This window comes from Cnephaeus nilssonii, assembly GCF_951640355.1.
Source record: "Cnephaeus nilssonii genome assembly, chromosome: 24".
Lineage (NCBI taxonomy): Eukaryota > Metazoa > Chordata > Mammalia > Chiroptera > Vespertilionidae > Cnephaeus > Cnephaeus nilssonii.
The window spans coordinates 5,844,147-5,859,564 of record NC_137095.1 but is presented as its reverse complement, the minus strand read 5'-3'; the positions used below and the strand labels follow the sequence as shown (position 1 = coordinate 5,859,564).

Here is a 15,418-nt window from a genome sequence, read left to right as displayed (position 1 = left end):
TCTGGAGCCGGAGCTGTGGGCCCAGTGCCCGCGGGAGCCACTCTGCGAAGGAACCCCGTGGATCCCCCGCCCCCGGGCCCGTGGGTCGCTGCTCATCCCGTTGGAGGCTCAGGGGTTGAGCCCAGAATCGAACCAATGAACAAGGGAACGGGTTTAGGGCACAGACTCCGGAGGCGGCCTTGACTCTGACCACGCGCAGGGCTGAGACTCGGGTGGGCGTGTCCCCGGGCTGTTCTCCGGCACCTGGGCCGGCGGGCCAAGCCCAGTCGGAGCTCATTGGCTCATCGGGATAGATGACAGGTCCCGCAGCCAATGGGAGGTACGGCGGCGGAGGCGCCCGCCTACTACCGCTGCTTCCGGTCGGGCCGCCGGCCCCTGCTCGCCACCCTTTCGTCTCCGATCCTTAGGAGGGTCCCCGAAGGGCTTCCAGGCTGTGCTCGGCGGGGGGCCGGGACCCCCTGGTCCACCTCTGCCTCGGACCCACGCCCGCCGGAGGTTCGTCCCCTTAGCAGCTTGGGCCGCACTGGCTCCGCGTGGGCCGCGGGACGGGCTCCGCGGGACCGGGGCTGGACCGGCCGCGGCGGGACCGCGGGCACCGAGGTGAGCACCGCCCGCCCGGGCGTGACGCCACAGCCCTGCGACAGCCAATGGGAGCCTCGCCTGGCGCGGGCCTCCCACGCTGTCCCCTGCGCCGCCCGCGGGCCCTGGGCAGGTGACTCCTTCCTGGGTGCCGCCCGCGCCCCGCCCCCCACCCTGGATTCTGCCCCTCGGAAGGGGCTGCCCGAGGGGATGGAGGGCACAGGGTCAAGACCAGAGTCATCCCTTGCGCCGGGGTGGACACGGAAGGGGTGAGGGACCCAGGTCCGAGTCCAGGAGCTTTGGTCTCAGGGGAGACCCAGGATCTGACCCCAAAGTTCTGATCACGCTGCACGGAGAAAGCGGGGTGCTGTTGTAAGCCCTAGACGCCTGTCTCCCCACTGATGTGTGGGCTCCTTGGGACAGACGGCCGTCCCTCTCGGGCCCGAGTAAAAGGATCAATACATGCGTGTGGAATGAATGAAAGACTAGATGGGGCCCAGGTGAAAATGTCCTTATAGAGGCCCCCGAAAACCCACAAGCACCCGGTCATTTTCATCTACTCGAAGGACTGGATGTGATAAGCTAGGACCTTGTGCTTACGGTGGTAGTGCCGGCCCTCGAACCCTTTATTTGCCTCCACCCCACAAAATGGGTACAAACATCCCATCCCCCACCTCCGCCTTTGTCAAACCGAAGACACGGAATTGAGCCTAGAGAGCTGAGGACACGGCCCTGCTGGCTGCAGAAGCAAACCTGTGAGCCCGGGGTTGGGGGTGCGGGGGTGGGGGGTGGGGGGGGCGGGGCTGTCTCCCTGCGGCTCTACAGCTCCCTCTGGTGGGAAGAGCACTGTGCGGGGAGTCGGGGACGGGACCGGAGTTAGCCCTCTGCCCCTCTCGGTCCTAGGCTGCGTGGCTGGGTAAGAGTTCCTGGCTCTGACTGTCAAATGGGGACAGTTCTAGTTCCCAGCATGACATGGGATAATGAGCCGGACACTGGGAATTTGGGAGCCACAGGGGCTCAGATCCTCGTCCAAGGCCCCAGGGAGAGGGCGCTTCAATCCCTGGGGCCCCCTTTGTGGGACGCTGAGCTTGCTTGAGCCAAAAGGGAGGACAGGGACGTGGCCCCACTCCACGCAGCTCAGAATCCTCCTGCACCTGGTGGGACCTGAGCCAAGGCTCCGGCCCGCGAACGTGTGGAGTGGATGTCGTCCGGCTCTGTGGTCAGGAGGGTGGTGCTCTCCCCCGCTTACAGGTCCCGCCAAGGGCCGCCCGCCTGCGAGGTTCCAGTCCCGTCGCCTCCCCAACCGTGTGGCGGCCAGCAGAGGGCGCCCTAGGGCATGGCCGAGGAGCGCCCCGGGTCCTGGTTCGGCTTCGGTTTCTGCGGCTTCGGGCAGGCGCTGGGCTCGGGCCGCGGGCGCCAGGTGCTCAGCCCCGAGCCGCTGCGCGTGCCGGACGCGGGCACCGACATCTGCGGAGTGAGCGCCGCCTGGAGCTACACCGCGATCGTGAGCCGTGAGCGCCCCCTCCCTTCCTCGGCCTGCCCCCTCCCGGCCCCGCCCACTCCAACTCCGGCCCCGCCCACCCCATGCACGCCCGGTCCCGCCCCCGCTATGTGTCCCCGCCTCCTGCTCACCCGCTCCCCTCCCGGCCCCGCCCACTCCAACTCCGGCCCCGCCCACCCCATGCACGTCAGGTCCCGCCCCCGCTATGTGTCCCCGCCTCCTGCTCACCCGCTCCCCTCCCGGCCCCGCCCCCTCCCTCCAGGCCCCGCCTCTGCCGCGTGTCCCCGCCTCCTGCTCACCCGCTCACCTCCCGGCCCCGCTCCGGCCACGTGTCCCTGCCTCTTGCTCACCCGCTCCCCTCCCGGCCCCGCCCCCTCCCTCCAGGCCCCGCCTCTGCCGCGTGTCCCCGCCTCCTGCTCACCCGCTCCCCTCCCGGCCCCGCCCCCTCCCTCCAGGCCCCGCCCCAGTCACGTGTCCCCGCCTCCTGCTCACCCGTTCCTCTCCCGGCCCCGCCTCCTCCCTCCAGGCCCCGCCCCAGCCCGTGTCCCCGCCTCCTGCTCACCCGCTCCCCTCCCGGCCCCGCCCCCTCCCTCCAGGCCCCGCCCCAGCCCGTGTCCCCGCCTCCTGCTCACCCGCTCCCCTCCCGGCCCCGCCCCCTCCCTCCAGGCCCCGCCCCCTCCTCCTGCTCAGCCCGCCTCTCCCGCAGGTGCGGGCCGGGTGCTGCTGTCGGGCTCGGCGGGCGGCGCGGCCGAAGGCTGCCGGGACGCGTGGGCCTCGGAGACGCTGCTCGTGGTGCTGCGCGACGGGCGGGGACCCAGGCCCGGGGCCGAGCTGCAGGCCTGGGCGCCCGGCTCGGCGCTGCGCGGGGAGCCCCTCTGGGCCCAGACCGTGGCGCCGGAGGCCGGGCGGGAGGACGGAGCGGGCTTTGGACCCCGGGCCGGGCCGCTGCCCCTGCTGCCCTGCGCTCGCGCCTACCTGAGCCCGCGGCCGCCCGTCTACCGGCCTCTGGCCCCGGAGCTGCGGGCGCGTCGGCTGGAGCTGGGCGCCGAGCACGCGCTGCTGCTGGACGAGGCGGGCCAGGTGTACTCCTGGGGCGGGGGCCGGTGAGTGACTGCGGAACGGGGCCGGGGACCCCGGGGGGTGACCGGCGCTGACGGGGGTTCCCTCGTGCAGGCACGGGCAGCTGGGCCACGGGACCCTGGAGGCGGAGCTGGCGCCCAGGCTGCTGGAGGCGCTGCAGGGCCTGCGCGTGGCCGAGGTGGCCGCCGGCGGCTGGCACTCCCTGTGTGTGAGCGGTGAGTGACAGGTGTTGGAGGCCCCAAGCCTTCCTCCTCGCCCAGGCTTTTGGGGGGCTTAGCCAGCCAGTCCTCCTTGCAAGCTCATCCCACGTCAGTCAGCTCGGTCATTCACGACCCCAGTGCCTCTCAAATTGAGCTCCTCGGCCACCACCGTCACCCGCTCACACTTCCGGCTTCTGTTAGGGGTGTCCCCACCCTGTCCATCCGCCTCCAGCGAGGGCTGTCCTTCTAAAATGCCCCCTCAGGATGCCCGGCTGGTGTGGCTCAGTGGTTGAGTGTCGACCTGTGAACCAGGAGGTCATGAGTAGATTCCCCTGTCGGGGCACACACCTACCTGGGTTGTGGGCTCGAACTCCATCCCCAGTGTGGGGTGTGCAGGAGGCAGCTGATCGATGTTTCTCTCTCATCGATGTTTCTACCTCTCTGTCCCTCTCCCTCCCTCTTTGTAAAAAATCAATTAAAAAAAAAAGTGCAGCAATTAAAAAAAAAATCAATGGAAAAATACCCTTGGGTGAAGATTAACAACAACAAAAATAATAATAATAAAAATAAAAACCAATGGAGGTGAGGATTAACAAGAAAATAACACACACAAAAAAAAAAGGAGAAGAAGAAAGAAAAGTGTGAGCTGAAGGCACTTTAGGGGAAGGGACCCTGTTAAGACAGATGCTGTTGCCCTAGTGGATAGAGTGTTGGCCTGGGGAACCGAAGGGTCCCGGGTTCGATTCCGGTCAAGGGCACATGCTCGGGTTGGGGGCTCGATCCCCAGTAGGGGGCGTGCAGGAGGCAGCTAATCCATGATTCTCATCATGGCTGTTTCTGTAAATTAATAAAAAAAAAATATTTCAAATAAAAAAAAGACAGACGCTGCGGGTCCCGGGCTGCTGACTCGGGCAGGCTTGGCCTCGGTTGTCCCCGGAGAGCTAGTGGGGTGGCGGGGGGTTTGGAGAGGTGCAAGGGGCTGAGGAGGCGGAGGGGACTCACAGCCGGTCTAATGGGCCCCTTTCTCTCTCAGAGACCGGCGACATCTATACCTGGGGCTGGAACGAATCGGGGCAGCTGGCCCTGCCCGCCCGGGGCCTGGCGGAGGACAGAGAGACAGTTGCCAGGGAAGGTGAGTCTCAGCTATTTTTTTTTAAAAATAATTGATTGATTGATTTTAGAGAGAGAGGAAGGGGGAGAGAGAGAAACATCGTTTTGTTCCACTTATTTATGCATTGATTGATTGATTCTTTTTTTAAAATAAGTTTTTATTGATTTCCGAGGAAGGGAGAGGGAGAGATAGAAGCATCAATGAGAGAATCATGGATCGGCGGCCTCCCACATGCCCCCCTACCGGGGATCAAGCCCACAACCCCGGCATGTGCCCTGATGGGGAATTGAACCGTGACCTCCCGGTTCATAGGTGGACACTCAGTCATGATCCACACGAGCTGGGCCATGGGTTGATTCTTGTCTGTGCCCTGGCCAGGGAGCAAACCCGCTAACCTTGGCGTTTGGGGATGATGCTCTGAGAGGCTCATCCAACGGAGTCTAACCAGCTGAGCTACCCGGCCAGGGGAGTCTCAACTCCTTACCCCCACACGTTTCTGTCCTTCCTGACGCCTGGCCACAGGCTGGCCTGAGAGCTCACAGTGCTCGGGAGGGACACGTGACTTCCTCGGGACCCAGGACACACGCGCAGCGAGGCCGATGCCCACCCCTGCGCTGCAGCACTTCCTGGGGGCGCGGGGCGGGGCGCCAGCTTCGCAGGCGGCTGCCTTAGACTCCGTGTCAGCCCGCCCTCGCTCTGCCTTCTCTGAAGCCCCTGCACCGGAGGAAGACGGTTCCAGGGTGACGGGGCCAGCGGGGCCTGGGGATGCAGCCGCCGCCCCCTTCATCGCCGTGCAGCCCTTCCCGGCCTTGCTGGATCTGCCCCTGGGCTCGGACGCGGTCACGGCCAGCTGCGGGTCCCGGCACACGGCCGTGGTGACGAGTGAGTGCGCCCGCAGGGCCGGGTCGGGTGGGAGCGGATGTCAGTCCCGCTCTCCAGCGGGTGGCTGCAGGCGGGGTGTCCCCCAAAACACCCCCTTCGTCCGCGTCCGGACGGACGTGCAGAGTAGCTGCCTCTGCACCGAGAGTCCCGACCGCCCAGACGGCCCCGGGGGTCTCTCTGGAGGCTGGTGCCGGGGGCCTCTGCGCAGGCGCAGACCGGCCCGGCCTCCGGTCAGCTGACGGCAGCGCCCGCCCCGTCCAGCTGCGGAGGCGCCTGCGCTCAGGCTCGGAGCTGTGGGGTGCCGTTGGCGGGCGTGGGGAAGGCGACCGTTCTCGGGGCGGGTCCTTGAGCAGCCGAGGGGGGATTGGCGGGTTAGGAAGAGCCGAGCCCGTGCCGAGGGGTGCGCTGTCCGCCCCTCGATGGACATTGAGTGGCTCAGGCACAGTGACCGCCCACTGTCCTTTGGGTTGCAGGGACCGGGGAGCTGTACACCTGGGGCTGGGGTAAGTACACCGAGGGGAGGGGAGGGGAGCCCCTGGCCCGGGGGAGGGGAGGGCCCGACGGAGGAGCCGTCTCTAAAACAGGGCTGGGCACTAGGCTCAGACTGTCTACTTCCCATCTGCCTTTCTTTTTTTTTCTCCCTAAATGTTTCTTGTTTGTTTATATATATACTAGAGGCCCGGTGCATGAAATTAGTGCTTTTTTGGGGTAAGGGGGTCCCCGCAGCCTGGCCTGTGCCCTCTTGCAGTCCAGGACCCCTCACTCCTTACCGCCCTCCTGCTGTGGAGGCAGGAGAGGCTCCCGCCACCTCCGCTGCTCTTGCCAGCCATGAGCCTGGCTTCTGGGTGGGCGGTGCCCCCCCTGTGGGAGCGCACTGACCACCAGGGGGCAGCTCCGGCGTTGAACTTCTGCCCCCTGGTGGTCAGTGCACGTCATAGCGACCAGTCATTCCGCCATTTGGTCGATTTGCATATTAGGTTTTTATTAGATAGGATATAGACATTTTTCCATTGATTTTTAGAGAGAGTGGGAGAGTGAGGGAAAGACAGAGAGAAGCATCGATGTGAAAGAAACATATCGATGGGTTGCCTCCTGCACAAGCCCCGACCAGGCCCGGGCCAGGGAGGAGCCTGCAACCGAGGTCCGTGCCCTTGACCGGAATCAAACCTGGGACGCTTCAGTCCGCAGGCCAGTGCTCTACCCGCTGAGCCACACTGGCCAGGGCCCCATCTGCCTTTCTGGAGAACGGTTTGTCTTAGGGGAATAGTTAGCCAGCGTGTGTGAAACACCTTGTGGTCTGGCCCTGGGCTCGGCGCCCCCGGGGACCTGAGAGGCAGCGGGCCGGAGGCTGGCCTCCTGAACTCACAGCAGAGGCCGCGGGTGCTGGCTGAGGCCCACCCCGGGCTGGTTTCCTGCGTGGCGGGGAGCAGCCCCGAGGAAGGCCCACGGAGGGCATGGCCAAGGGTCTCGTTTCCCGGTAGGTAAGTACGGACAGCTCGGCCACCAGGACACGACCAGCTGGGACCGGCCCCGCCGGGTGGAATACTTTGTGGATAAGCAGCTCCGAGTAACGGCCGTGAGCTGTGGGCCCTGGAACACCTACGTGTACGCAGTGGAGCAGGAGGAGAGCTGATGTACGTAGGCAAGGGCATGAAATGAGTGCACGGCGCAGCAGAGGGATAGAGCCGACACCTGTGAGGCCCGCACCAGGGCCAGGACCGCCACGGAGGCCCCGGGGCGCCGCCCGTCTCGGCCTTTCCACGGCCTCCCCTTCGACCGGCGTTCTCAACTTGGTCCTCAGGTTGGAAACACCCAGAGAGCTTTGGAAACGGGTGCCCAGGGCCGGCATCAAAGGGCTGAAATCAGCCCGGCCGGTGTGGCTCAGTGGTTAAGTGTCGACTCTGAACCAGGAGGTCACAGGTTCGATTCCGGTTGGGACGTGCCCAAGTTGTGAGCGCGATCCCCAGTGTGGGGCGCAGGAGGCAGCCAATCAACGATTCTCTCTCATCATTGATGTTTCTGTCTCTCCCTTCCACTGTGAAAGCAATAAAAATATATTAAAACACAAACGTGAAATCAGAACCTCAGGGGTAGATTTGAGAGCTCCCCCCCACTCCCCACCCCCGGTGATTTTCGGCAGCGCCAGGATTGGACCCACTGGGGTCATCTCCGTGCCGGGCGTCTGCTTTTATTGAGAATTGGGCCACCCCGTGTGCTCCCTGTACAACACAGTGTCGTGTGTCTGTTCTTGGACTTGAGGTAAATGCATTCATTCTGTGTATGTTCTCCCGTGTCTCTCATTTTTATTCAGCAACACCTGGCCTTCCATTGAGGAGTGTACCTCAGGTATATCTTCTTTGGTTGATGGTCATTTCAACCTATTTTTTTTTTTTTATCTTTTTTTTTTTTTTTTTAATTTCTTTATTGATTAAGGTGTCACATATTTGTCCTCATCCCCCCATTCCCATCCCACACCCCTCCCCTTGGATGCCCCAACCCTCTGTTGGACTTAAGCATTGGTTAGGCTCATATGCATGCACACAAGACCTTTGGTTGATCTCTCCCCCCTCCCCCCCACCCTCCCCTATCCTCCCTCTGAGGCCCGATAGTCCGATCGATGCCTCCTTGTTTCTGGTTCTGTTCTTGTTCATCAGTCTATGTTGTTCATCATTTCCCCTAGATGAGCGAAATCATGTGTCACTAGAGATATACTTATAAGAATTGAATGTGCGACGAGCAATAATAGTTATGCTGACAGGCAAATGAATCAGTCTGTAGTGAGTTTCTTTCTGGACCAACAGTTCTTTTGAGACCCAATATCAATGTCCACCAGTTCCCTATGAGTACATGTCGGCACTGACCCCTCCGCTCTGGATGGTGGACAAATGGTGGTAATGCAGGTCCGACTCCCTCTGGTTTGGTCTCGGCCGGACCCAGGGGCACTGATTCACCCGGATCCAGGGGCCCACGGCCTCACCTGGACCCGGGGCCAGGCTCACCCGGATCCAGGGGCCCACGGCCTCACCCGGACCCGGGGCCAGGCTCACCCGGATCCAGGGACCCACGGCCTCAACCGGACCCGGGGCCAGGCCCACCCGGATCCAGGGTCGCGTGGCCTCACCCGGACCCGGGGCCAGGCTCACCCGGATCCAGGGGCCCGCGGCCCCCTGGACCCGGGGCCAGGCCCACCCGGATCCAGGGGCCCGCGGCCCCCACCGGACCCGGGGCCAGGCCCACCCGGATCCGGGGGCCCGCGGCCCCACCCGGACCCGGGGCCAGGCTCACCCAGATCCAGGGGCCCGCGGCCTCACCCGGACCCGGGGCCAGGCCCACCCGGATCCAGGGGCCCGCGGCCTCACCCGGACCCGGGGCCAGGCCCACCCGGATCCAGGGGCCCGCGGCCTCACCCGGACTCGGGGCCAGGCCCACCCGGATCCAGGGGCCCGCGGCCCCACCCGGACCCGGGACCCAGGCCCACCCGGCTCCAGGGGCCCGCGGCCTCACCCGGACCTGGGGCCCAGGCTCACCCGGCTCCAGGGGCCCGCGGCCTCACCCAGACCCGGGGCCCAGGCTCACCCGGCTCCAGGGGCCCGGGGCCCAGGCTCACCCGGCTCCAGGGGCCCGCGGCCTCACCCGGACCCGGGACCCAGGCTCACCCGGATCCAGGGGCCCACGGCCTCACCCGGACCCGGGACCCAGGCTCACCCGGATCCAGGGGCGCATGGCCTCGCCCGGACCCAGGGGCTCGTGGCCTCACCCGGACCCGGGGCCCAGCCTCACCCTGACCCAGTTCCCAGCCTCACCCGGACCCAGGGGCACGCGGCTTCACCCGGATCCGGGACCCAGCGGAGTTTCGTCTTCTTGATCCCAATTCCTGTTGGTCAATTCCCTCTCAGCAATTCCTTCGGCCATTTTCTCAGAGTTCCAGGGCAGCCACCGCAGAACTCGTTGGGCGGCGGGCTCGGCAAAGCTCCGGTGTGCCCGGTGCGCGGCGGCGGGCTGGTCCGGGGTGGCTGCGTCGGCCCTTGGGTCTGCAGCGGTGGCCGGTCGCCGAGCGTGCGCACCTGGCCGCTTCCGGGGCGTTAAGATTCTTGAAGGACTCGGAGGTCAGCAAGCGCGTAGTCTCCCGCCCCATGTCTCCCAGGGGCTCGTCTGTCCGTGCTCGGCAGCGAGTGAAGCCTTCCCCTCAGCCGGAGACCGCTGGGGGAACTGCGCCGAGCACGTTCCAGGCCGCCATTGTGTCGCCTGAGCCGTAGTTTTTAAAGTGTGGTCTTTGGGTCACCGGCATCAGCTTCATCCCGCGTACCCCTCTCTTTTATTCTAGTTGTATAGCATCCGCTCAGTTAGCCCTCCGGTGGTTCTGGATGGTGTCCGCTCCGCTCTCCCGTTGTAGACTCAAAACCGTTGTGGTAGGCAGCAATCAGGCTTCTGCCCTATGCCTCCATCTTGGTCCTTGTTTGTATAGTTAAGTCTTGATTGTTGTTGGTGTCACTGGGAGGAATTGTCCTCCAGGCCTATTGGCCGTGCGGACCCTCTGTGTCTATAAAGGAAGAGTTGCTGTGCGGGAGACACGCCTATGTGCCGGGTCTTGGTGCAGCAAGGCTTCGGCGCTCACTGCGTCTGCCTCTTGAATGTGTCCCTTATGGGAGTGGTCGAAATCTGATGTCATCTCACACCGACCTCTAGATGCCTTCGTTTCTGGGTCTCCAATGGAGTGTAGGTCAGCTACTGCCTGTGGCCCCTCAGCAGGAATTACAGCATCCCTTATATTCGTGACCTGTTTCGGTGTCTTCCCCTTTTGGCTGCCTCCCTATCGCTCAGCTTCCCCAATCTCCCTAGGTGATCGCTCTTGATACCCCCCTTTGTGGGCTGAGTGCAAAGTCTTGGTGTTGTTAAGCCTTGATTGCTGTTGGTACACTGGGAGGATGTGACCTCCAGTCCAATTGGCTGTGAGGATCAGCTGTGTCTATGCCGGGAGACAGCCCCATTCAACTAGACTTGCAAAATTGTAAAAGCCTCTGTGTTCAGCTTGGATGGGGTGGAGTTACAGGGCGGAGCCTACCGCCTTGGCTTCCCGTCAGCCCCGCCCTATGAGGTTCCTGTGTCTCAGTGTCCCTCCGTACTCCCAGCAAACACCTCTGAGAGAAAAGCGCCCTGGAGTTTCGCGCGCTGCCAAACAGTCTAGTCTCTCCCCCAATGAATCTGGATTCCCAGATTCTCGCCCGGAACTGGGTTTCCGTGTAGTCAGAATTGGGGCTCACCTCAGTCTGGCGCTTTTGTCTCCTTCCCTCCAGGGCGACTCAGCGGCACAGTCAACAGCCCATCCTCCGCGCACAATCCTGTGTGCGCCTCCGGTGCTCTGTTCTTCGCCGCCTCTCTGCATCTCTGCCTTACAGCCCAGCTTTCCCCAGTATGAGCATGGCTTCCCCGGGTCTTTCCCGGAACTGGGGTTCAGTGCAGTTGGAACTGGGGGTTCAGCACAGTCCGGAGCTTTTGTCTCCTTCCCACTAGGGCAATCCAGCGGCACAGGCAACAGACCCTCCTCTGCGCACATTCCCGTGCGCGGCTCCGGCGCAGCTCCTCTGTGTCTCCGTCCCACAGCTCAGACTCCCCCAGCATGAGCCCGGCTTCCCAGGGTTTCGCCGGGCACTGGGGTTCAGTGCAGTCGGAGCTGGGGTTCAGCACAATCTGGCGCTTTTATCTCCTTCCCGCCAGAGAACGCCAGCCAGGCGGCCAGCCGCCCCTTCCTCTCCGGCTCCGGCTTCCCCGCACGCGCGCGGGCTCGTGTCTCTGCCCGTGTCTCCATACCTCAAGCTTTTACGGCTTCTCTGATTTTCCTTGTGGTTTTCTTTTTCCTTCTAATTGTGCGCATTTCAGTCAGCCAGCTTTCCTGTGGTTCTGGATGATGTCCGTTTTGACTTTTAGTTGTGTTTTTGATATTGTTGTGCCCGGCTGTAGGTTAGGTGTTTAACCTATGCCGCCATCTTGGTTTTCTCTCTCAACCTATTTTTAATTGAGCTAAACTACACATAAAAATTTACCACTTCCCCGCTGGCGTGCCTCAGTGGTTGAGCATCAACCTGTGAACCAGGAGGTCATGGTTTGATTCCCGGTCAGGGCACTTGCCTGGGTTGCAGGCTCGATTCCCCAGTAGGGGGCGTGCAGGAGGCAGCCGTACATGATTCTCTCTCATCTCCCTTTCTCCCTCTCTGAAATCAATAAAAACATACTTTAAAAAAAAAAACTTAGCATTTTTCAATATATATTTTTATTGATTTCAGAGAGGAAGGAAGAGGGAGAGGGAGAGAGAGAGAAACATCAATGATGAGAGAATCATGGATCGGCTGCCTCCTATACACCCCACACTGGGGATGGAGCCTGCAACCCGGGCACGTGCCCTGACAGGGAATCGATCTGTGACCTCCTGGTTCGTAGGTTGAACACTCAACCACTGGGCCACACCGGCCCGGCTGGTCATTTCATTTGTAATTATTTGAGAAGCCTGCATACTATTTTACATGGTGGCTGTACCATTTTACATTCCCACCAACAGTGCACAAGGGCTCAAATTTTCCTATACCGCATCAGCCTTTATTTTCTGGGTATATTGTGGTTTGTTTGCTATCGTGGCCATCCTCACGGTGGGAGGTGGTGTCTCCTAGTCTGGGTTTGCCTTTCCCTGTTGCTCAGGGATGTTGAGCATCATCTGTGTGTGTGTGTGTACTGGCCCTTTGTGTGTCTTCTTTGGGGAAATGTCACTCAGCCCTCTGCCCCTTGTTGAATCGGGCTGATTGGTGGCTGAGTTTTAGGAGCTGTGTACGTATTGTCTTGTATCCCAGGTCCTCGGGATACAAGAGCGGCTGACAGTCCCTCATCAGATATGTGCTTTCAACGTCATTTCCCCGGCTGTGTGGGTTGGCTTTTTACTGTTGATAGTGTCACTGGATGTAAAAAAATTTGTGGTTTCCATGAAGTCCGGGTCGTGTACTTCTCCTCTGGGTGTCTGTGCCTTCGATGTCGGAGCCTAGAACCACTGCCAAGTCCGGTGTTGAGAGGCTCCTGGGATTCCGTGTTTATTGTATGAGGTCGTACGCGGAGACCGTCGGTCCACTTTGAGTTGTTGGTTTGCTTGCTCTGGGGGTTTTTGATGACCGAGACGGTTATTAAAGCTGGACAGCGACAGCAGGACCGGCCTAGCGTCGCAGAAGCAGCAGGAGAGCTGGGCCGGCGCCGCGGCGCACGGAGAAGCCAGAGGAGAGGGGGCCGTGGGGACGGTGCCATTGCCCATGGCTCCCCGGCTCTGAGCATCATGGGAACCCTCGAGTTTAGGGGATGCATGACTGTGGGGCGTCGGGGGAAGGGAAGGCGCAGGTGTGCTCAGGGAGGGAGAGCGCCCCAGTGAATTGTGGGACAAGCTTTGAGATACCGTATTTTCCGGCGTATGAGACGACCCCCAACTTTTCCAGTTAAAATATAGAGTTTGGGATATACTCGCCGTATAAGACTACCCCTCTTCCAACGCACACCAAATAAAAATTAAAAAACACACATCAGATTTGATTTCAATATGGTAATTTTAATTCAAATGCTTATGACATGCAGGTACTTAGCAGGAAAGCTGTCACTTATAAACATAAGGCTGTTTGTCATCAAACATGTCAACAGAAAACAGTGCAAGTGGATTAAACTTTTCCTCATTCACTCTAAAGCTGAAAGGAAGGATAAGACAACAAACCCATGGGAGCTGCCATGCTGTTTGTTTTCTAAGCTGTCGACCAAACTGGAACTGATGATGATAGGAGGAAGATAACAAACAATAGAGAGAGAGCAAGTGCCGGGCAAGTCCCTGGCGAGTTAGCAACGCCGCTTCACTGCAGTCCTCAGGAACAGAGATCTGAGAGGCAGAGGAGGAGGTACGGTAACAGGATACAAGGGCGGGCCAGACGGGTGAAAGAGGCGTGTATTTCTGGGCGCAGTTCTATCTCTCTTTTCCATACCCCGGGCGTCCTGCAGCTTGCTCTGCCCTTCACTTACACCTTCCCGGTGAGGCGCCCCCTCACCTTGTCATCGGACCGCGTTAAGTCACTTCTTTCCACGAATCCTGGTGAGTGGATTTTCTTCTACCGTACTTGTACAGCGCCGCCCTTGCTGCTTTCATAAGGTCTCCACATATGGTGGGGGGGAGCTCACAAACGGCCGCAGCCGCATCCCCACCACCACCATATGCGGCGAGCACCCGGCCGCACTCCATTCATTGCAATGGAGCCGGAGACCGTATGCGGCACAAAAAGGAGCCGACCGGAGACACTTGGGGTCTCTGGCTCCACTGAAATGAATGGAGTGCAGCCGTTGTTGAGCTCCCCCCACCGTATGCAGCGACCACAGATTCTCCAGTCTGGGCTCGGAAGTTTCAGCACCCGCCCTATAAGACGACTTTTGAGAAGATTTTCCTGGGTTAAAAAGTCGTCTTATATGCCGGAAAATATGGTACTGTCCTAGATGATGTCTCATTTTGTTGAGCATAGACCCATGCACTGGTGTGAGGTCACATGCCTGGGTTGTGGGCTGGATCCACAGTAGAGATTGTGCAGGTGGCAACCAATCCCTGTTTTTTGCTCATCCCTGTTGCTCTGTCTCTCTCGCCTCCCCCCCCCCCCCATCCTTTCTACATCTAAAATCAATAAAAATATAGATTTACTTTAAAAAACATACCTGCAGTTTCGTTATTGAGCTCACTATTCACTCCAAGTCTGCACATTCTGGAACCTGTGTCTGGAGGACCTCGCACTGATTACACTGGTCGCCAAAAACAAGGTCCACATCGTGAAGCCCTCCTCCTGGCCTTTAGAGTCTGGGCTCAATGTCTGTTCAAAGTCCCCAGGTCCCTGGGCTACAAGAGCGGCTGACTGACCCAGGACTCTACTATCTCAGAGGCCACAAGTGTGCGAGGCCCTGAAATAAGCTCCACAAACCCTCACACCTGATCGATTCTGCATTAGAAAGAAAATGTCTGTTGAGAGCCTGCCAACCACCAGGCTCTCTGGGCTCAGGCTGCCCAGGACCCTTGCCCAGCCCGGAGGCCAGGTGCCCTCCAGATGCCTGTGTGATCTCAGGGCTCAGTCCTCAGTGCTCACTCCTGCCAGTTCCCTTGTCATGTACAGGACTTCCCCTTCCTGTCCACAACCGCTGTCCTCTGTCTTCTAGTCTGTTCTTCCTCTCAGCAATGTCAGGGAAAGTTAGAACCCTACCTCAGAAAATGACCCTCTTTTTTTCACAACCATCTATGGTCCCAGCGTTTGAGAATGAAAGTAAAACTCCCAACAAAACCACACCTTGCCCTTGTAAGACTCCCAGAGGGAGACCCTTACTCTGTCCCACGGATCGACGGCAACCCCAATCAACCGCAGGAGGCGTCACTTGATGCAAACAGCAAGAGGCTTTATTCCAGCGCGCTGGGGCTCAACTCGTAACTCACGCAGGAGCAGAGGAGTCGAGCCCCGAGCAGAAAGTCTTACAAGCATATATAGGCGAAAACCACACATCGGGAGGGGTTACACACGGAGGGGGGAAGAGGGGAACAAAGCCGCTGGGGAATTCCAAAGGGGAACTGGGCTCGTTAATAACATGTTTCATGACAGGGCTTAAGCTTAGTCAACAGTCCCATCTGGTAATCTCATATCCTGTTTTTCTTTTCTTTTCTTTTTTTAAAAAAATATATTTTATTGATTTTTTATAGAGAGGAAGGGAGAGGGATAGAGAGCTAGAAACATCGATGAGAGAGAAACATCGACCAGTTGCCTCCTGCACACCCCCTACTGGGGATGTGCCTGCAACCAAGGTACATGCCCTTGACCGGAATCGAACCTGGGACCTTTCAGTCCATAGGCCGACGCTCTATCCACTGAGCCAAACCGGTTTCGGCTCCTGTTTTTCTTAACTGTCAGAGCACTGTTTGCTCTGTTTGCTCTTTGCTCGGGGCTGTTTCCTGGAACAGTTTTAAGGGTTTTGTTCCCATCACTGGCGGGGGACCTTGGGGAGTTGAGATAAAACAGGCAGCTTTAAAAA

The 15,418-nt window shown here is 60.2% G+C and overlaps 1 protein-coding gene across 6 annotated transcripts; it reads left to right on the top strand.

The window, feature by feature from the left end:
• Positions 1–297: 297 nt before the first annotated feature.
• On the top strand, positions 298–7,706 carry RCCD1 (RCC1 domain containing 1). Of its 6 annotated transcripts, none has more exons than XM_079764099.1 (8): positions 298–600; positions 1,831–2,083; positions 2,787–3,183; positions 3,254–3,375; positions 4,394–4,492; positions 5,183–5,353; positions 5,827–5,856; positions 6,835–7,433. In XM_079764099.1, the coding sequence occupies exons 1-8, from the start codon at positions 313–315 to the stop codon at positions 6,984–6,986; spliced, it is 1,512 nt and encodes a 503-aa protein (XP_079620225.1). In that variant the 5' UTR covers positions 298–312; the 3' UTR covers positions 6,987–7,433. The 6 variants fall into 6 exon arrangements, with proteins under 6 accessions (XP_079620225.1, XP_079620226.1, XP_079620227.1 ...); XM_079764100.1 differs by having other exon boundaries at positions 2,787–3,160; positions 6,835–6,974; XM_079764102.1 differs by having other exon boundaries at positions 463–1,334; positions 1,831–2,090; positions 6,835–7,706.
• Positions 7,707–15,418: the final 7,712 nt, after the last annotated feature.